The following is a 23,182-nucleotide window of genomic DNA, read 5'->3' as shown; positions in this document are numbered from 1 at the left end:
ATTGAGAAAGGAATTATCGTAAAAAATTGTTTTCAGTTCCATTGTGGACTGCAGAAGGGTGGAACTGTGTGTGAGCAAGGGAACCACGTTGCAAAGGTTAGGAGCATAAACAAAGAAGACTTCTCTAGTAATCTTTCATTTAAGGGTCCTAATAGATTTCGAGTAGGCCTCCCTCTTGGTTGTGTGCAGTTAGCTGATGGCAGTCCCATTCTATACAAGCAATCTACAAAATGGACAGCACTTAAATTGTCATCATCACAGGGGGAGGATGCAGAATGTGGACTATATAAATAATAATTAATAACGTGCTTTTATAGTGCTTCATAAAATCTTTTGGGACAGCGCATGATCGGATGTACTTCTCGGGACCTTGAAGTGCCCACCTCGTCGGATCTGGTCATTGTACATAGCCCACATGAGCTTTTGCCTGAATAATATATTGGCAATCAAGTGTTCAATTTGATGATGACTCTATAATTTGCTGCATGGTGTATGAAAAGTCCTGAACTTTCTATGGCAGTAGATATTTCTACACCTACTCTATGGCACTTGTTTGGTTTTGCATCTATATACAGAAGGAGTAGGTTGGACCATTCTTCCAATTGTTGAAGCTCCATCATTTCTTGCATATCATGCCCTTTGGAATTATCTTATTCCATTTTGAATTATTCGAATCTTGAGTGTTCCATATTGGGGATTCCATACATTTGTGGTACATATGTTTGGATCTACCTTATGAATAGATGTTTTTAATGAATTAACTTAGATGCTCCTGTAATTGTGGTGCCGTCCTGATGATGACCAATTAATTATACTATGGTCGAAACGCCGTTGACGCATATATGTGGCCTTAACTGAAGAAGACGCTTTTTTTTTGCTTTGTGTTGTTTTTTGTCTTGTTCTGAACTTCCTATTGTGTATAATTATTCCCTCAACCACTTTGTGATTACACTTTGCATTGTTTATTTTTTGTGTGTGTACTCTGTTGAGCACCAATGTTGTTGTATGTCATTTAATTATTTATTTACTAATACTTTTTGTACGAACTGAATATATACATGGGCTTTTTGTAAATTGCTTTTTGTACTGTATATATGTATAATTTCTCAGATTTTTTCGTTTTGAATATTACAAGTATTTTTCTTTCTCTTTTGATGTATGTTTTGTATATATAAATGTTAGACTTGAACCCCTGTTAGGATTCTACTATCATAAAATGCTAGGCACTTTTAATAACAAGTATTACTGTTACCAAATGTAATGGCATTAAATTAACCGAGTTTGGAAAGATGCCAGAATTCAAATATGATATATGCAGGTAACTAAATAATAAGCAAATTCATGTCCACACAGTCAGCATCAAATACACTTTTTAGAAACTAATGATTGTATTGTGGCGTGTTTGAGGCTTGACAAACACAAGACTGACAGCTGAATGGCAATTTTATCTTCCCAGGAGACTCTTTGGGTGGCCACAGAAACATACCCTTTTCAACGATGGACAGCGACAACGACCTGTCAAGCGCCAACTGCGCCTCTCAGTACAAGGGAGCCTGGTGGTACACTTCCTGTCACAACTCCAACCTGAATGGGAAGTATCACAGGGGAAACCACACCTCGTACGCCGATGGAATCAACTGGGCCGCTGGGAAGGGGCACCATTACTCTTATAAATATGTAGATATGAAGATTAGGCCTTTGTAAAAGGTGAGGAGAAAGAGGGCGGCCTTCAACCCACCTGGTGCCGGGAAAATGCCGGTCCATGTAGGTGTTACATAGGTAAACAAGCATTTACAATGAAATGGTCTCGGCATTGGTAAAGTTAGAGCTATTGGCATTGCTCATGACATTATTTTTGTTTATGTTTTTTTTTTAAAAACATTTAAAGAAACGGCATTGTCATGAGCAATGCCAATAGCTCTAACTTTAACAATGCAGAGACCGTTGCATTGTAAATGCTTGTTGGAAGAGCTTCTGGTACAATATGGAGCACCACGGGCTGCAATTTCACACTCCACGGAGCACTGGCCCTAAAGTGAGCGCCCCTCTCCCCGGACCTCCCTCCCCTCCTCCCCCATGTCTTATCATATTCTCACCCCTGTTCCAGCTCTGTTTATGAGCCTGCTCCGGTGTCAGCACCCCAAACAGAAGAGGGGGTGTGAACAGTACCAATGTTATCGACCTCAGAAGAATGAGATGCCGAGTTGGCCCTTTTAGACTCCGACCCGCAGGCTGCACAGCACTCAGATCTCCACAGCAGACACGTAGACGCGGAGGGCCGGTTCACCGAAACAGAACATGCAATCTTTCTCTCCGCCTCCACGGAGGGAGCATGCCTTCTCGCCGTCTGTCTTTGCAATCCTCGGGCCTTGCTCCCGGGCCTCCGCTCCCCCATTTCCGGGCCTGCTAATGGTTTTTCAATCTACCTGGTGTACTTCCTTACCGCTGTGACATTAAGAGAGGTGGGTGGAAAGAAGGGGGCATGGAGTCCATTCTATATTCAGCGGCTCTGCCTGGAAATGCATTAAACGCCCCCCCCCCCTGAATCCGGTGAGCGCACAGTGACCCCGCCATCGATTGGCGGATCAATTCGGATGATGGCTATCTGTACGATTAAAATACATAATGTGCCGTATGCTGAAGCATGAATCGTGTGCATGGAAAGTCCTCAAGCCTGGTACCCGGGAGCCTAAAATCCAACATTCTGATCGTGACACCCCCTTTATACCCAACTCTCTAACTACGTTATCTTCTTCCACTTTAGACTTTGCCATAACTGCGAGGGGGTAGAAGCGTGCTGTACCACTTTTTGCAGGTCTCACATTGCAGGGTACACATTGGAATATATGCTGTTTACGTTTAGCTGTATTTGTCAACCAATGCAGGCTTTAATTATCTTATTTTAACGTCACTTCCTATGAGTAAGGTCAGGTAATCTTACGCGAAGACAGCACATTGGGGGAAAACACAACTGGCCAGTTTTTCAAGAAACGTCCCTGAGTTATTCTAAAAGACGACCTCTCTTCAGGCAGTGGATAATAGAGGCCTTCAACGCGCACTGTCGATCTGTCATTGTGGGGAGATAACCAACCCTTGAAAACAGAACGAGTAAAACATAAAAACAGAAAGGGTCAGGCCCCACCGTTTACCGCGCGTCATGTATCAGAAATCGTGTCATGGCGTCAAAAGAAAGACGATGGGCTTTCATAAAAATGCATATGCACAGTTCTAGTGTTTGTGTCAGGGTTCTCTGCGGTTCGCAGATTTCTATGCAGATATTTTTCAACGACTAACCCGAAAAATGCAAGGCCTCTAGTCCAAACTGCGACAGCCATTTCCATAGGAAGGCTATACTAATGTACAGAAATCACCACCTAATCGAGGAACTAGGGTATAAAACCGTTGGTGGCAAAAATGAGACCTTTTTTCTAATGTAAAATGGCTCGTCCTCGTAACCCCTTGCGGTCCTTTCAGAGAAGGACCGAAACCTCTTGTAATAGCCATTAAAAACGAACACAGATGCAGGCTGCGTCCGCTGCAGCTGCGAATGCAGAAATAATACAGATTGTGCGCAAGATGGGGGCTGTGTTTTTCCATTGACAGAAATGCAAATCGCTCCCAAGGCAACGACGCAGCGAGCGGCGGCGGAGGACAGGAGGAAGCCCCGCGGCCGCTGGGTGAGGAGAGCGGGGCCAGGGCGCTGCTGCAGGCCCGGGGCAGCCGCCATGGGAGGCGGGCGAGGCCGGGGCCCCTGCACCTGGTGCTCAGCCGTGGCAGTGCGTGGCGGGCCGCATCGTGGGAGTGCCTCCTGCCCCAGCCTTTGGGTGTCTCCCCTTCGTACCTGGAAAAATGATCCCTCCAATCTCTAGGGTGGCATGTCCCAGTGTTCAGTAGTTCATCGGATACGGCCCCTCGTATTGTAACTGTGGCCTTCCAAGACGCGACACAATATTGCATAACGTTCAGGAAAGTTAGGTGTGTTCCCTTGTGACAATGTGTGGCTGGTGAGATAACATTATCTCACCATGTTATGCTAAATACATAACAAGGCAGAGCAAAAGGCACACCACCGCCTTTCTCCAAGGCAGAGCAGAAATGCCTCGGAGAAACGCAGCGTCCTTTTCGGATTCGGGGGCGTGTTTTGCTGTTATCTCCTCCAGCCATTGGCTGGAGGAGATAATTAGACTTTCTGCAAAAAACACGCCCCCCGATCCGAAAAGGACGGGGCCTGATCGGAGTGACGGGACCTCTTCTCCAATGGCTGGCCAGCATTGAAGAGGCCAGCCAATGGAGAACAGGGGAGAAGAGGGGCGGGTTCAAGCCCCTCTTCTCCAAAACATTAAATCTCTCGACTTCCGGTTCTGCCTTAGGCAGACCGGATGGTCCCGAGACCTAAAAAAGGAGCTATCTCTTCCATTTTCTGCTGCCATTTCCTCACCCACTTTTTGTTTTACTCATCACAGGTCTTTTAGACTTGGAGAAGTGTGGCTCAATGATTAGAGCGGCAGACCCTGATGCAGAGGTCTAGCCCGGGACCAGGGTTCAATTCCCCGCCACGGCGGGTCTTGGGCTCAAAAATTCCACGGACCTGATAATTCTCGCCTCGGTGCCATTCCAATCATGGAGTCCCACTCTGCAACTCTGGGCAATAGCTTGCTTAATCTCCACAACGGCCCCCACAACGCTAAGGATGCCTGGCCTCCACCTTGGGGGTGCCCTGGAGTGGACGCCTCACAGGGAAAGCCAGGATGGGTTCCACAGCGGTATTCGTACAAGCGCCTTGAGACCCTTGCGGGTGAGTAGTGCGCTATACAAGTATCAATTTACATTTACATATTTATTTTCAGATAACACAAAAATGCACACCTCCTTACTTTGGCTACCCACTGAGGATAAACTGTCAGTGGTGGCTCCTCTTTCATGGCTCAGAACTTGTGTTGCAGCAAGTTTCCCTTCTCTTTCGCTCTTTAATAAAACTAAGAGGGAAATATACTCAAACTTGAGACAATGCAGTGCAGCAACAAAAGTAGCTGAGATATGCTGCTTTGAGTCAAAAGGAGGTGAAAACAGCACCATATTCTCTGTCTGGTACTTTCTCTGTCCCTGCGCTGGCGCATTTTGGTTGTCTTTTGACAACACAATGGTTTTACACCTTTCCAGTACAAAAACTATAATTTGACATAGTGTAACACAGAGTGCAGCCCACATTCAAAGTTTAAAAAGTTTAAAGATTTTTTTTTTCTCAAACCTTATGCTTGCATCCAGGAGGCCGCAAAGGCCAACCTACCTTTTTTAGCAGACAGGGTTTTGCATCAAAAACCATCAGTGATTGCATGGGAACACTCAGGTACCACCGTGACACAAATTAAGGCAAAATAGTGTCTAGCGCATATTTGTGATAATTTAGGCAAGTTTCCTATGCAAATCAGTATTTGCATTACACAGTACATCCAAGCACAACCGGTTGTGCTGGGTTTGCATCGGTTTTGTGACACAAACCCAACATAAAGTGATACTAGATTTTCCCCTAAGAATTCGGGGTATCAGGCAGCTCTGCAAGTCACCTTGTTGCGCAGCCCTGCATGATATGGAAACGGGAGGAATGTACCGTATCTAACAATATACTATGCATTCCTGTCTTTTCCCTGCACTGGTGCACAATGTGCTGTCTAGCGCCAATGCAGGGGCCCTTGCTCCATAGTGCAAGTGTGCCTGCGGTGTAAGCAGGATTGTTTTTGTGCAGGAAGGGACACCTTCCTGAAAAAAAACAATCCTAAGAAGCAATTTTCTCTTTCTATGAGTGCTGCAAATTGCAGCACACCTATAAAGAGGAAGTAACAAGAAGAAATAAAGATATTTCTCCTTGTTACGCCTCACCTGGGGAGGCGTAGCCTTAGACGCATTCCGGGTGTACCACGGATGGTACATCTGGGAATGCGCCGAAATCCATGGGTAGATGCATGGAAACACCCGTACTCCACCCATAGAATGCCTCCCTGATGCAGAGTAAAGCAAGGCTTTGAATTGCGCTGTGTTGCGTTACTGAGGATCTATCAAGCCACTCAGGGCCACAAAAGTTGGCCTTACGTGGCTTGACAAATCTGACTTACAATTTGCGCCGCCCTTGCGCCCCCTTGCGTGGTGCAAGGGCGACTCAAAACCTATATAAATGTGACCCTCAGTTTTCATTCAATGTTACACTTTACATTTTGACCTGCGCTGTTTGTACTCCCGTTATTTTACTATTGACTATTATGACTGCTCTTTTGAATTCTCTATCATATTTACAATCTCCCGTTCCCGAACCTTGACCTCATTTCTGTCCAACCGGAACGACTTTCACCACGTTTGTAGCTCCTGTGAAGCGCCTTGACATACTATAGAACGTGTGGTGCTGTGTTGAATAATGGTGTACATACAAATAATGTTTATGAACCATTTTTCTTTGTGGTGTAATGACATAGCAGGAATGTTGAGCAGTACGTCCGTGATTTCTGTGGCTCTCCAGGTAATTTAGAGGCCACTCGAAGGCAGAGGAAGAGTCCAATATGAATTCAGAGACTAAGACAGCGGTGGCATGGATGTACAAACAAATGCCAGTTCATTAATTCCGAAAGTGTTGTAGGAATGTGGTGTAAAACTGAGTCAGGATGGAGCACCAGCAAGGATGTGAAACCTTCCTGGCTGTTTGCTTACGACTGAACTGATGTCCATAGAAGTCACAGATTTATCATTGCTAATTACATTTCACTTTGTTGACTGCCCTCAATAAAAATTGCTTCCAAACTGTAACATATACTTAGTGTCAGACTCCTATCCAGGTTTCTGTGTATTTGGGGTACATGGCCCCCAGCAACAATGTGGTGAGATGGAAGGACTGCCGTTTTAGGGACACGTTGCACTGTTTTACGATTTTAACTGTACTTTACATTTTTATGATCATTTTATCCCACGTGCTTATATAAAAGAATAAGTAGGAGACAGGGTCAGATGTACAAAGGTATTTCTGATCGCAAACGACCCATTCGCAGAATAGGCCTCTTGTGAATGGAAAAAAGCCTTCTTAAGTGTACCAAGCCCTATTTGGGATTTTCAGGCACATGCATCAATGTAAAAACCGGTCGCAAACGGGCAGATTCTCAGAATATGCCCTTTTGCGACCGGTATTTTTGCATTTGGGATGCATCATCCCAAATGCAAAAATCGCAATTTAAGGAATCTCTAAATTGCGATTCCTTAAATTGCGATTGCATTTAAGGAATCCCAAATTGAGATTCCTTAAATGCAATGCATGAAAGTGAAAAAATTAGCGATTTCGCTAATAGGGGGAGCAAATTACAAGTTGAACTTCATGGTAATTTGCAAAAACTTTGAAAAATGCACTTTTGTGCATTTTGCAAAGTTTCATGTTGCGCACACACATGCCCTTAGAGCATGTGTGTGTGCAACATATGTGCACAGATCAATTTCAGGGGTGCAATAGGGTGTCATTTTGACACCCTTGCACCCTTGAAATTGCATGAGCTATTTGCGAGTACCTACTGGTACTCGCAAATTGCTCATGCAATCTCCAGTTCATTCCTATGGGCCTGGAGGCCCATAGGAATGAATGGGACGGCTTTCCTCAATTGCGACTCGCAATTTGCGAGTCGCAATTAAGGAATTTGTAGGAATCGCTATTTTTATAGCGATTCCTACATGCATAGGCTTTTGCAATTCCTTAATTGCGATTCCTTAAAAATCGCAATTAAGGAATCGCAAAAGTCTTTATTGATGCATGTGCCAGTTTGTAACCTATTACCGAATCGCAGATAGGGGTTGCGATTCGATATTGGAAGGGGTGAGTTTAGGGTGCCCTTTCCAAATACCGAATCGCAGTGGTATGTAAGAATGTTTTGTGATTGAAATACACTCGCAAATCATTCCCATTTTACCACCAACTTGGAGATGGTGGTAACCCATTCGCAAATGGAAAGGGGTCCCATAGGAACCCCTTTCAATTTGTGACTGCATTCAACAACGTTTTATAAGAGCAGGCAGTGGTTCCAGGGACCACCACTGCCTGCTCTTAAAAATTAAACTGAAACTTTTTCTTTTTCTTTTTTAAATGCATCCTGTTTTCCTGTTTTTTTGCTGGCCCCACTGTGTTGTTTTGTGGTTCCCAATGGGTGGCAAAATGCGAACTACCTCATGAATATTAATGAGGTAGGTCAATTTGCGACCCACTTGGAATTGCTAACAGTATAAAACACACTATTGTACATCGCAGTTTGCGATTCCCTAATATCAAATCGCAAAAATTCGATATTAGGTAATCGCAAACCCGCGATTTTGTACATTTGACCCACAGTTCCAAGACCACTGAGCAATACTGCACAAACGTTTGTATGGGATCTGGCTCCTGTCTTAACTTAATTCTTATGATATGCGTAGCAAGTGGCTCTGTCTAAAGTCTGATGATCCAGTAACATTGGTAACAAGCATTTGCAATGCAATAGATCTCACATTAGTTAAATGTCGAGCTATTGATTTGCAAATGTAAAAGAAATGCAGGGTCTGCCTGCCTTTTTTTATTTATTGGCTTCTGTAGCAATGGCGGCATGCTGCGTTTTAGCTTTACGATATTTAAAGCTAAAGCACGACTTGCCGCCATTGCTGAAAAGGTCACTAAATAGAAAAGAAGTTGTGCAGACGACATTTTTTTCTGTTTATTTACTATTCCTGCAATCGTGGCACATCCTGCTTTAGCTTTAGATGTTTAAACTACAAAGCTGCGTGCCGCCATTGCTATGAAAGTAAATACAATGAAAAGAAATGCGGCATCCGCCTGCCTTTGCTTTTTTATTTATTGACTTTTGTAACAAAGGCAGCATGCCGTGCTTTAGCTTTAGATGTTTAAATCTAAAGCGCAGCGAGCCGCCATTGCAACAAAAGTCAATGCAGTGTCATGCAGGGGGGTGGGGAAGGCCGCAGGTAGTACGGCATAAATGATGGAAGGGAGGGGGTGCGAGTGAGGAGGTAACCGATGGCCAGAGATGGGCATCCAAACAGAAAACAATTGGTGATGTCCACTAGGAGGGAACCAAGCACATAAAGGCGGGCTAGAAGGACTGTATTAACCAACCAGAGTAAAGGAATTTAGAAAGGCAGGCTAACTAAACAACCAGATGTGCTGGGCATGTTGCATATCCATATCGTGAACACAGCATATCTCGAACAGAGAGCACTAGCGCTGCCTAGGCAGGGCCTAAAAACTGGAGGTGCTTTAAACAAATTCTGATTCTGAACTCCCTAGATCCCACAAAGATGAAATAGCGTTTTTCTTTTCAAAGAGACAGGAACATTCACAAACCAGATTGTACATGCACAAACATAGAGCAATAAGAAATGCCCAACCATTGCCGAACAATTAGATGTAGCAACTGTAGGACAGGTGAACACAACTTTACCACCACCACCTTCATACACAACAACATCTTTTTACTTCTTAGGAGCCGAATGTATGACGTTACAACAGAAACATTTACAATGCATGCCTTTACAACGCAGTTTTTACATCGCAACATCCATTACAACGCATGCCATTACAACGCACACCATTACAACGCATACCATTACATCGCATAATGTTTGGGGGTCACAGTAGGGTAAGTGTTGGATAGTGTAGGGGTAAAAATTACTATTCCCACTCCAGTGAGTGCAACAGTTGGGTAAGTGTTGGATAGTGTGGGGGTTAAAATTACTATTCCCACTCCAGTGAGTGCAACAGTAGGGTAAGTGTTGGATAGTGTAGGGGTAAAAACTATGCATTGTAATGGTATGCGTTGTAATGGCATGCGTTGTGGTGACATGCGTTGTAATGGCTGCGTCGGAATGGAATACGATGTAAAGGATGTTGCGATGTAATGACTGCGTTGTAAAGGTAGTGCGTCATAATGACTGCGTTGTAAAGGTTGTTTCCCTTAGGAACCATAACAATTAGAATAGCATAAATGTCTTATACACCATCTGGTGTCCATGTCACATCATATATTTTGGCCAGATAACACAGAAGGTGAAATCTCGCATTCTACAACATAAAAGCAGATTCAGGCGGCACACTAAAAATACACCGCTGGTCCAACATTACACATCAGCCAAACATAATGCAGATTGCAAGTGGTAGAACATGTCAATTTTAACGCTGGAGGAGGCAAGCTCAATTTTTTTTAATTTGCCACGCGTGTTGATGGTTTGAACGGTAAAATCGATAGAAAATGGCTGAATACCATTGGTGATTCCAATAAAATGAAGATATGATGCCCTGGAACACTAATAGTATAATTGTAGGATTATTTGAACCATTACATGTGACCAGGCTAATATAGTACTATCTGTCACTTCAATTTATCTATTTATGGGAGGCAAATATGAATATATCTGGATGGTCTGTAACTCTGAAGTACCCCACATTACATCTGATTTTCCAGCTGCATGTTATGTTATGTTAAGTCTATTTGTAAAGCTCACTATCACCCTCAAGGGTATTCTGGTGTTGCACAGGTGTCTGTGCCTAGCCCTCCCAATGGTAGTTTGGTTAATTGAAAAGCTAGGACTTCAACTTCTTGCTTAATTCAAGAAGGAGGAGGCTCTGATGTGGAGTGGGAGGCCGTCCCATGCATTAGGAGAGATGTAAGAGAATACCCGTACTCCTGATCTGGTTCTCTGTGTGTGTGGGATGTGTGGGACTAGGAGTCCTGCGCATCAGAGGAGTATAGATGGTTGGTGAAATGAGTTGTGACCGATCAGGTAGGTGGGGACTGAATTTTGTAGTGCCTTGAATGTGTATGTGAGGAGTTTGAATGTAGCAGGTTGAGGATGAGTCTGGCTGCTTATTTCTGGTTGGTTTGTAGTCTTCCAGGCCATACCCTGTTTTTCAGGTTTGAGGCGTAATTGCTCTCTCCACTATGCACTGACTCTCCTGTTTCACAGAGCCGTGGATGTGAACGGAAGTCTAGTGTTTTTTCGCACGCAGTTTCACTTTGTACCCTGTGATATCCTGCATTTACTTCCTGATGTGCACTGCTGGTTCAAACTAGCTTTCTGGATCTGTGAGTACCAGTAAACCTGTTATTACTGTGTGGATACTGGAACCTAAAAGCCCCTGCCTTGCTTAATATCAGTGTAGTGCCCCAAGGAGAGCAAGGCAACATCCATTCTCCTCCTGGGTGACTTCAGGTAAGTGGCACAGGTCAATGGACAGGATAGGTTGAGGGTGGGGATGGGGTCATTTATATAAGACAGGCATAAGGTGGGAAGGCACTTCAAAGCACCAGTGCCAGTGTGAAGAAGTTAGAAAAGCAATTTGCATAGTGTGCAAAGCAGGTAGGAAAGAAAGAGGAAGTTGGGACATGTGTTCTAAGACACCTCATAGGCAAAGAAAATAAACCATGTGATGGAGGTAACAAAGTCCAGGGTATAGACAGTGCAGGCAAACAAAGAACAGGCCAATGGCTATAGGTAGAAGGCACAGAAGTCTATAGCATACACAAGCAGAGAGCTGGAGCGGCTTATGGAGTCCCGGGTACTGGTGCACCTTTAGGTCTGAGCGGCCTGAGTGTTTCAAGTTGGCCAATGCTGAAGGTGGGGAACGGTGGCAGTTTATTGAGCAAGCAATAAGCGCTCTGGGACGCTGGCCTGAAGAAAAAGGAAGGTTATCCATGGATTTTCCATTGTTGAGGGACCATAGCAAATTTATGTCTGCTTCACAATGGAAATTGAATGATGGGGGAGTTGGTGATAGAGAAAGGCCTGGAGTGTGTGTTGAGAGTATTGAAAACACGAAGGATGAGTTAGAAGACCCTGTGGGGCTAGGTGAAAGATTGGGAGTGTGATAGAAGTATGCATGGAACACATTTGGCTGAAATAAGGGTGAGAAAATTAAAGAGCAGAAAAGTTTTCTTGGGGTCTGGAGCAGACTGAGCACACATGGAAAAGGTCAGGAGACCAGGAACAATGGACATAGCTGATGCAGAAGAGGAGCAAAAACGATTTTCTAAATTTAAAAGAGATAGGGAATCGTGGTGGTCTGTTTGGGAAGTAAAAGCTAAGGTTGATACAATTGCAAAATATTCGATTGGGGTGGGGGATAAAATTTTAGTAAAAGATTTCTGTTTGGTGACTCAAGAAACGGATGTCAACAAGACAGAACATCACAAAAAACATAAGAATGTTAAAGGGAAGAGGTTAATGTGTGAAAAAGAAATACAAAGTCGCAAAAATGAAAATTCAGACAAAAAAGAAGGCCCAGTTGAGGATAAAGACAATGATGGGTCTCTGCAAAAAAGGTTACCATATGAGTATTACCATGCCTTTATGGTCACATTTATCAGACAAAATAAAGAATAATATTTGGAAACGTTAATTTGTAGAGGTATTCACATTATTCCATAGTGATATTCAGGCAAAGGAGGGATCCAAAGAGGAAGAATGGGAACTGGCTACAAGGCCGAGGGTTCCTACGAACGTAGAACATGGACATCTGCTTTTTTAATTTATGCTAGTGTTAAATAAGAAAAGTATACTGACAGAGCAATAGCAATTTTCAAATATATGAACATTATAAGATAGGCTCAAATGCATTTTGGTGGATATGTGTGGTCAAACTATGATGAGAAATTTAGAGCAAAGGTCAGTTTAAATAATGACAAGCCATTGGGTGAAGTAGATTCTGAGCTGTGCCTACAGTGAATGTCATCCACGCACCCTCCAGCAACAACATATACAGTGAAGGAAGTGGCCCTTAGGGGCCACTCAGGTTACTTACAACCACCTACTATGCCTTCCCAAGAATGAAAAGTCGGTCAGACAGTAGAGAATACAAACATGCGTTTATTAGCAATACTCTGCTGAGGAGTCCAATCTAACCTGCACCCTAAGATGTCTGCCGAGGGACTGACCCCCCAACAGCCCACAATACGTAATCATTCCTCCCAGACTCTCCAACCACGCCCACAGTGGAAAAGTACCGGCCTGGGCCGAACATGAACAAAGGAGGCACAGTGGGATGAGCTACCACTTGCTAGACGGATACACATTATCATAAATTCAAGGTTACCGTGCTGGGTCTCAGCGTCTCCTAACGTGGGAGAAGAGCTGCACATAGAGATAGGTATGAGAGGGCAGAACAGCCTATTCATTAGCAAGTCAGAAGGCAACCTTGAACAGAAGAGAAAATAATAACGAAAGACAGTGTTCTGCTGAGGCAAGCAATACGAGTAATGAGGCCTAGTGCAGGCACAGCCTAAGGAGCCTAATAGTGATTACGAAATACAAAATGGAGTCACACTCGCAAACTAAAGCTTACACGTTGCAGGGATATCTCACAGCTTATACGTTGCAGAGATAACTCAGTGGGTTGCATAATGTAAGCACACATGAGAGGGCATTTAGCCGCACACTGCTAACCTACTACAGCATGAGATACGTATATAATCAGAGTGAGTGGGGTTATTTCAAACCTAACAACAGTCAGTGGTTGGCGGTGACTTACTGGTTCTTTCTGTATTGTTCTGTACAATGAGGTATGGGGTGGTATGGCAGGGGGCAGCCAACAGCAGCATGTTGGAGTTTCAATAAGAGATTTTTCCCAAGACAGTTCTGTTGCTACAAACTCAAATGCTCAAAATGTGGGACAAGAAATCCTCTCACGCTATCCAGACAAGCAGGCAGCAGTAAAACTGTTTGAGGATTTAAACACGGTTTTCTAAATAGGGAACCAGGGACCAATTTTAAAAAGATGGTCAGGCAATTGAAATCCGCACAGTAAATGCAAGATATAGTGCAAAACAAGTTAAACAAAGAACTACCAGCAGGGTGGATTGCTGGACCATTTGAGTATTGGCCAATAAACAATTTATTAACTTCTCCTATAGGTGTTATTCCCAAAACAAACAACAGGAGAGTATCAACTAACACATCATTTGTCATGGCCAGGATGGCAGTCCATCAATGATTTTAATTCCCTGACAGATTCTAGTGTCACTTATGCAATGCATCTGTAGATGATGCCATGAAATTAGACAGGGCTGGAGGAGTCGCAGCAGAAGTGTCAAAAAGTGACATAAGTCAGCATTCAGGCTATTACCAGTGGATCTGGCTGATTTTGCTTTGTCAATTTGGGGGAGCTAGATATGGAGATAAAGTCTTAACAATGGGATATTCTATATCCTCAGCTTCATTCGTAACATTTGGTAACATTTTGCACTGGCTCTTCACACAAAACAGTGGCCACAAACTATTACATCATTATCTGGATGATGACCTGTTTTAGGGGGAAAAGGGCCACAGGGCAATGTCTGAAGGCGTTACAAAAATTTCAAAGTGTTGCTGAAGAAATGGTTGTTCCATTAGCCCCCGAAAAGACAGAAGGTCCTATCACCCTGGATTACATTTCTAGCCATGGAAATAGATACTATTCAGACTGAGGCAATACTTCCTGCAGGTAAGGTCCAAGAAATAAAAACATTTGCGGAAATGGTTATTGGTAAAAGAAAACTGGAATTGAGAAAAGTACAGAAATTATTACAGTACTTAAATCTTGCATGCAGGGTAGATAGATCAGGGAGGACACTTTGTAGATGATTAGGTATGACAGTGTCTGGAGCATCACTACCACATCACAGAATATGGTTTTCAGCATCAGTGAGAGCAGACCTATGCACTGGATATGCTTTTTCGAGAACTTTAATGGAGTATCATTGTCTTTTTTGCAAGGAGACACTATTTGGCAGTTGCAGATCTATTCTGATGCTTCAGATGCAAAGGTTTTGGCATTATGTACATTTTGTGGGAGGGTAGATAGAGTTTGACACAACATTGGTTACAGCAAGGACATAGTATTGCTTTTTTGGAACTCTCCCCTTTGGTTGTGGCATTGTACGTCTGGGGGAAGAACTTAAAAATAGAACCGTTATCGTCAATGTTGATAACATGTCAGTTGTAGAACTTGTGAATGAACAGAAAGCTAGAGATTTGAGAAATCTGAGAATATTACGCGCATGTATGATAAGATTAATATTATCTTTACAGCAAGACATGTGTCAGGAGCGAGGAATAATATAGCAGACCCTTTATCTCATTTTCAGTGGCAAATGCTTCGCTGGTTGGCCCCAGGCGCAGATAGCAACAAGACAGAACTGCTGCAGAACATTTGGGTATGGGTGAATGAAAATAGTGGAGTTAGTAAAGAGCGGCCCGTGCAGGTAAGAGCAGTGGGGCGGTAGGGCCAGGCTTGGGGGGGGGAGGGATACGACTGGCGACCACGGGGGAAAATTATTTATTTATTTCATTTTCCCTCATGGTCGTCTGTTGAATCCTCCCCCCCAACCCGGCCACACGGTTCATACCTGCACGGGCCGCTCCTGTCTAGAAGTCAATAGCCCCATCAACAAGAGGAAGTTATTAGCAAGCGTAGCAAATATTTTTAAGTCATGGTAATACAGGGGAACATGAGAATAAATGACAGTTGGAAATGAAAAAAACAACTGTTAAGTTTGTGATGTTTTCAATTGAAAAAGGTTTGTCACACACCACGATAGCTGGTAAATTAGCAGGGATATCCCTTTATGGAAAACTATTTATATTATTTATTTAAAAAAGTTTTATATAGTGCAAACATGACCCTTGTGGGTATCAAAGCACTTTAGAAATGTTCCAAAAGCAGAGACAAATAGAATCAATAATATCATCATCGAGAAAAATACAGGGTATAGTAGTACCCTAGATAAAGTAGGGTACAACACAATGTCAGGACCAATAGGTAAAAACAAAAATATAAAAGGGCAGCAGTAGTCATGGGAGTGATTGACATGTCATGAAAGGTACGAAGAGAGGCGATCCTAGAATCTTTGGCAGTAAGTATCACTTAAACTTTTTATTTGAAAGATGCATTTGAGAGAATCTGTCAGATTTTCGGGGAGCAAGGCGTTCCAAATTCTCGGGGTGATCCCAGAGAAAGCCCGGTTTTAGGTTTTCTTTCTAAGGAATCTCTGTGGTTTCAGCAGCAAGGGGCTAGAGCTTCTGGAGGATCTGTGGCCGCCAGAAAGTTCAAGCTTCTGAGCGAGGTATCTCGGGGTATTGAAGTGTAGGGCATTATGAGTAATGCAGGCAATTTTTTGCTGAATTCTTGCTTTGAAAGGAAGCCAGTTGGGGATGATGTAGTTATTTCTTTTTGGTCCCCTAATGAGCCTTACAGCATAGTTAATAGAGGCCCTAAGAGGAGCAGTTTTGGAATTGGGCAAGCCGCAGAGGGTTGCACTTCCATTGTTCAACCTGGGAGTCACAATGGCTTGCACTGCAGACTTGAAGTCATTTGGGGGAAGGAAGGGTTTTAATTTTCTTAAGATACTCATTTGGAGGTCCACTATTTTGGTGGCCGAGCTGACGGGCTTCTGCATGTCAAGGTTTTTGTCAAGAGTTGTAAAGAGTTATTCCTAGTGATCTTGCTGCATCTATAACATGTGGCAAGCAGTTGGGTGCTGTTAGTTGTTTCATCCATTCCTCAATGACAGGTGACTGGGTGGGTGGGGGTGATTAGGAGGAATTTGGTTTTTAGAGTGTTTAGTTTGAGGTGGCTGAATGCCAGCCAACTTTGGATTTTCTGTAGAGTTACATTGGGGGATCTGATGTCTTTGAGGGAGGATACTTTCAGGTATAGTTGAGTGTCACCGGCATACATGTGATAGTGGATGTTAAACAAACTCAGAATTTCTGTTAGGGACTCCAGGAGCAAGTTGAAGAGAGTGGGTGACAGGGAGGAACTCAGTGGTACCACTATAGTGACCGGAGTGGCCTGAGATAGGGAATGATTGACCTTCAATCTTCGTGTTCTGTTCTGGAGAAACAAGGTGAACCAGTGTAGGACTGACCCTTTTAACCCCATTCTGTGTTCCAGTAGATCTAGAAGATTGTTGTGCTTAATCGTGTTGAATGCCGAAGATAGGTCCAGGAGGATTAGAAGGCAAGATTCATTAAGATTTAGCATTAATAAACTAAAGTGGGGTTGTGAGCCAGTACAAGGTTACTTAGTGAGAAACGTTTTGAAAGATTTGAGCGAAGAGCAAAATAGAAGCACACCACTAAGGGAGACTGTAACAATTGATTTATTGGAAAGATTGTCTATACAGCTACAATTTTTCTCTTTTGACGAATTTGAAGTACTTATTTTCAGGTTATGCATGTTATGGATGTTTTGGAACTTCTAGAGCTGCAGATATTCTAGGCTTGAAGGGTCACAGTGGTACAAAACATAGTTAAATATTTCTAAAAAGGAATAGGTTGAGAGCCTCAACGACTGATCACGTAGGTATAGGGAAATAGGGTTGGCTGAACAATAGTGCAGTGGTAAATGTATGTCCAGATGGGGAACTGATAGGTTTTCAAAAAAGATTTAGGGTCACATGTATCAAAGTATTTTGTATTCGCAAATGGTGCGAATCGCTAAATTCGCCAGTTTGCGAATGCAAAATGGCCTTTCTCGATGTTTGAAAGGCTTTGGTATTCGCAAGTGATTACCTAAATTGTGAATGCAAATAGGGAATCGCAATTTGTGAATCCCTAATGCACATGTAAGAAGCCTTTCCATAATGCAAACTGTGCATTTAGGAAACGCTATTACAATCAACTTCAAGTTCATGGCAACCATATGCAAATTTGAGGAATGCACAAAACAGCATTTTTCAAAGTGCCACGTAGCGCACACATGCACCCAGGGCATGTGTGTGCCTTACATGTGTACATTTTTTTAGGGGCTTTTTGGGGGGACCTTAGGGGCCTTAGGCCCCCGGGCACCCTTGCCTTTGCATTACCTACCAATTAGGCCATCGCGATTTAGGTAATGAAAGACCATTCTCACCTATGGACCGTGAGGCAATTACAAATAGCGATTCCCTAATTGAGTTTGCGATTTTTAAGAAATCGCATTTAGGGAATGGATATTTCCTGTCTGTTTTCTTTTACATCACATTTTGCAATTTCCAAATAGCTATTTCTTAAAAAACATTATTTGGTAATCGCAAAATTCTATTTTCCTACATGTGGCCCAAAGTCTGCTGGATGAGGAGATATTTTGCCATAAGAATGGAGAAAAAAAATATCCAACTTATGAGCAGTATTTCGAATGGCATTGAAACAACTTGAAATGCCACCTGAGAAATATGGGAAACACTCTTTTTGCATAGGGCAGCAACTGAAGTTGCAGGATTGGGCTGTTCATAGGCAGACATTAAAAGAATAGGAAGATGGCAATGAAAATGCAGTGAAAGATACGTGAGGAAGTGAACATTTTTATTGTATATATGGGTATATTTCTCTAATTCCCTCATTTTACTATAGATTGTGTGTCTGATGAGGCAGGAAAACAGCACACTGGAAAAAGAGATACACGATGAGTACCAAAACAAAACAACAAAGAAAGGCAGTTGCGGACAGTGCGCATGCGCGATATAGGTAGAAGGCATTCCGGCTGCCACCTTTAAATCAGGTACTTGTATTGAGTGTTGAGTGTTGTTGAAAATAATTAATTTCAGTGGGTGAAAATTCAGCAAATAATAAATTGCACATAAATTGGGTATAAAATCATCATGCAATGTGGAAAATGATTTATTTGTCCACATTTATTAAAAATAAAAGAAGGCCGAAATCTTGTGAGATTTTGCCAAACTCCCGGTGGCCATTTTGAAACGAAGCTCACTGATTGGACATTATAATGAAAAACTATACAATGCCAATGTGAAGTCAGGCATAAACATATAATTAAGTCAAAAAGACCCAAATTCATGCTGATTTTAACAACAAATTGCAATAAACTGTAAAAATAAAAATAAACGCAATGTTGAGTGAGGTAACAAATAGTGAGGCAACAGTAAACATAGATTCAGAAATATATAATAAGGAAGAAAGTATAGGAGGTGTTTCAAGTACATATTTTAGAAGGCTATTACCTTTTGACATATCAGATCAGCAAAATATTGCGCAAAGATGGCAAAAATGAAGAATATTTGAATTTTTGTGTGACATGTAAAAGATACACTGATAAATAGGCAAATGATTTGTTGCTTAATCTTGTGGGAGATGATGTGGAAGACTTGATAATTACATTTCCTGAGCCAGACCGACATGCATACAATGGTCTCATCAAATGTTTAAATGAACAGTTTGACCCTCAAATAAATCTAGATTTTGAAAGATATCATTTTAAAATGGGATTTCAAAAAGAAAATGAAACAATGGATGACTATGTCACAAGGCTAAAGAAATTAGTAACATTCTGTGAATTTGAGAATTTTAGCAATGAAGAAGCAATACGTTTAAGAATGATCCAGGGATGCAACTCAGTAAAGTTAGGAAAAAACTTCTGGAGAAAACTTATGATTTACAAGAAATTCTACGTATGGCTAAAACGGAAATGCAAGCTCAAAAACATGCTACAAATATGGAAGAAAGCAGAATGAAAACTATAAAACAAGTAAGACAGATGTCAAAGAAAAGTAGTGATACAGGAAAAATTAAATCACAAATAAAAGGAAAACGACTATGTTATAGGTGTGGATTTCAATATCAGCATCAGAAAACATGTCCAGTGGTAGGACAACAATGTAGAAAATGTGGAAGGCAAAACCACTTTGCAAGTGTGTGCAGGTTAAAAACAGAAAGCAAAGAAATATAGAATGAAAATGAAAAATGGAACAAACAGACTACTGTGGACATTAAAAAGTGGAAATACTAAATATATTAGCCAAATGGAAAGTGTCAAAGAAACCTCTAAAGAGGAATCTGAGCAATCAGAAAGCTTGCATATGATGTGTGAAGAAAATGAAGTCCAACACCTCAACATAATAAAAAGGGAAATCAAAAAGCAAACAACATCTGTGGATTTAATGGTTGGTTTTCAGAAAGTTCCACTTATTTTAGATAGCGAAGTGACATTCAATATAATGTGTATAACGGAATATATGAAAATGAAAGAACAACCTGTATTAAGTCCATCAAATGGCAGTGTTTTTCAGTGGGGAGCTAAACACTCTTAGCTTGTGTAGGAACATTTGAAGAAACACTGCAATATGGAGACACAACCAGTAAAGAAGGAATACATGTAGCAAAAGGTGAACCATGCTTATTAAGCAATGTCACAGCTCAACTCATTCGTTTATTAGCAATGACATGTAATATGACAGTAGATCATCCTGTGCTAAGAAAACATCCAGAGCTGTTCAATGGTTTAGGAAAGTTAAAAGATAAAACAATTTCCCTAAATACAAATGAAGCAGTGAAACCAGTGGCGCAGACACACAAGAAAATTCCAATACACTTGAAAGAAAAAGTAGAAAAAGAGATGACATTATTGCTCCAACAAGATATCATTGAAGAAGTCACAGGTCCAACACCATGGCTGTCGCCCATTGTAGTGATTCCAAAGAAAGACACTGAGGATATTTTTTATTTATTTTAGCGATTTCTAAAGTGCCTGGTGACCCAAGGGCATCCCCGCGCTATGTAACTTGAATCCTATTTAGATTGGAGGAAACCGAAGGGTGTTAGTTGGGAAACAGATGGGTCTTTAGTTTTTTGCGGAAAGCAAGGAAGTTGGATTCCAGTCTGAGGGCGCGAGGGAGTGCGTTCCAGCCCTTGGCCGCCTGAACGGAGAATTGTCGGCCTCCTGTGCGGGCTTTTTTGAATCTGGGGATGCGGACTAGATTCTCATTTTGAGATCGTAGCGATCTGGGTGCTGTATAAGGTGTGATCATTTTACTAAGGATCGCTGGACCAGATCCGTTGTAAAGCTTGTGTGTAGTACACATTGCTTTAAAGTGCACCCTTTGGCGCACGGGGAGCCAATGCAGGGTTTTGAGGGCTGGCTTGGCGGATATTCTGGGGGGGGTGTTGGTAATCATGCGTGCTGCCGCGTTCTGTGTCCGCTGGAGTTTCGTGATGGTAGCCTCGGGGGCTCCCAAGTAGACCAGATTGCTGTAGTCCAAACGGGACAACACCAGGCCCTGGATAAGGAGCTTTCTGGACATAGGTGGGAGTAAGGGCAGGATTTTACGGGTCGTACGCATGAGCCCAAAACATGTGCCCGAGGTTTTGGTTGCCTGGGTTTTCATCGTAAGCTGTGGCTCTAGCCACACCCCGAGTGTCTTGATTTCAGATTTAGGGGGGGGAATTTCTCCGAACACATCGGGCCATATTGTGGGAGGGATGGTTGTCCATTGTTTGCCGAGTAACATTACCTCTGTCTTAGTCCCATTCAATTTCAATGATGATTCGTTCATCCAGTTGTGGATATTAGTGAGGCAGTTAGTCAGATTTTCAGGATGGTCAATCAGCTGGGACAGGGAGACGACTAGTTGGGTGTCGTCAGCGTAACTCACCATTTTGATGTTAAATGGTGTTACCACATCCTCGAGGGGGGCCATATAGACATTAAAAAGCGTCGGGCTTAGGGAAGAGCCCTGGGGGACGCCGCTAGTGAGTGGGAGGGTGGATGAGTGATGGCTGTCATCCCACACTTGAAAAGTGCGTCCTGTAAGATAGGATTTGATCCATTTGATAGCTGTCCCGGTAAGTCCTGCATTAGCCAGTCTACTCAGAAGGACACGGTGGTTGACCGTGTCAAAGGCTGCACTTAGATCCAGGAGGATCACTGCCACTGATCCTCCTGAATCTAGTAAGCCCCTTGCCTCTTCGATCACTGCAAGGAGTGCGGTGTCCGTTCCGTGGCCTGGGCGAAATCCGGTTTGGGATTGTCGGAGCAGTTTATTTGTTTCGAGGAACTGGGATAGCTGGATGTTTACCAATTTCTCGGTGACTTTACTAATGCCAGGGAGTAGGGATATTGGCCTATAGTTGGACAGGTCCGATGGATCTAGCTGGGGTTTTTTTAAGAGTGCTTTAACCACAGCACTCTTCCAGCTGTCGGGGACGGTTCCATGGGAAAACGAACAGTTGATAAGGTCCGTAATGGTAGGGACAATTACTGAGGCTACGGTCTTGAGGAACCTGATAGGGGCTGGGTCCAAAGGGGATCCACTTTTCATTTTTACTAGGGTTCGTTCAACCTCTGCGGGGGTGACAGGTCGGAAAGTCTGAAGCGAAGGACGACAGATGCTTTTAGTCGGTTCGAGGGAAGTACTACATTCCGTGAGGCTGGGGGAGCTGGGGGGAGGGAGGGAGGCCAGGATGCGGGTGATTTTCTCGTTGAAGAAGTTGGCTAGCTCATTACTTCTGTCAACTTTGGGGGTGTTGGAGGAGGAGGTGGTGGGGACCTTGGTCAGCTCTTTGACGATCAAAAAAGATTCTCGGGCTGAATTGGATGCTTCTTGTATTCGTGTGTTGTAGTAAGAAGCTTTGGCTGATTTGATAGCCTCTTTGTAGAGTTTGACCGCAGACTGGTAGGCTTCTTTGTTGGCATGTTGCCAAGTCTTTCTCCAGAGTTGTTCGGCCTTTTTGCAATTTTTGCGCAGTGTTCTTAGTTCTGCGGAGTACCATGGTGCTGATCCATGTTTGCCGTTTTTATTTTCCCTATTTCTGAGAGGGAGTACAAGGTCTAGGGAAACGGTAATCCAGTCTCTGAATCTTCTGTCTGCCGTATTTGGGTCTTCGGCCTGAGCAGGGATGTTTTTTTCCAGGGTCTGAGCCCATTCGTCCGTGGAGAGTCTGGGCCAGGTCCTATCCTTACTGAAGGTAGGGGGAGTACGGTTTTTCGTGAAGGTTCCAGGTAATTGGAAAGGGACCAGAAAGTGGTCTGTCCAAGGGAGGGGAAAGCCCTCCTTTGCTAGCATTGAGGACGAGTTGGTAAACACGGGGTCTAAAAGGTGGCCCTTGGTGTGGGTGGCTCCGGAGTTTAATAGACGGATATCGAAAGCCGCTAGATCTTGAATCAGATCATAGGCTACCGAGTTGGCCGGGTCTTCTAGGTGGATGTTCAGGTCTCCAACTATCATATAGTTTGATAAGGAGAGGGCCTGAGTTGTGACTAAGTCCAGAAGCGAACAGGTGAAGGGACCCGGGATGCCGGGAGGGCGGTAAATGAGGAGTCCTGTAAGAGAGGTGGTTGGGTTGAGTGTGACGGTAAAATGCAGACTTTCTGCGTCGGTAATCTGTGCGTCGTAGGTTTTGCAGTGGAGGTGTTCTCGATGGATGATGG

General features: G+C 43.1%; 1 protein-coding gene across 1 annotated transcript in view; it reads left to right on the top strand.

The window, feature by feature from the left end:
• FCN3 (ficolin 3) overlaps nucleotides 1–6,796 on the top strand; it is an 89,368-nt gene extending 82,572 nt beyond the window's left edge. Inside the window, exon 8 of the mRNA XM_085645679.1 lies at nucleotides 1,457–6,796. Coding sequence (XP_085501805.1) covers nucleotides 1,457–1,704 — 248 coding nt within the window. The 3' untranslated portion in view covers nucleotides 1,705–6,796. The remainder of the gene's footprint in view (nucleotides 1–1,456) is intronic.
• The last annotated feature ends 16,386 nt before the right edge of the window (nucleotides 6,797–23,182 follow it).

The sequence above is a fragment of the Triturus cristatus genome, chromosome 3_1 (assembly GCF_964204655.1).
Source record: "Triturus cristatus chromosome 3_1, aTriCri1.1, whole genome shotgun sequence".
In the NCBI taxonomy this organism is placed as follows: Eukaryota; Metazoa; Chordata; class Amphibia; order Caudata; family Salamandridae; genus Triturus; species Triturus cristatus.
Note: the sequence above shows the minus strand (reverse complement) of the source record. Positions and strands in the feature narration are given on the sequence as shown.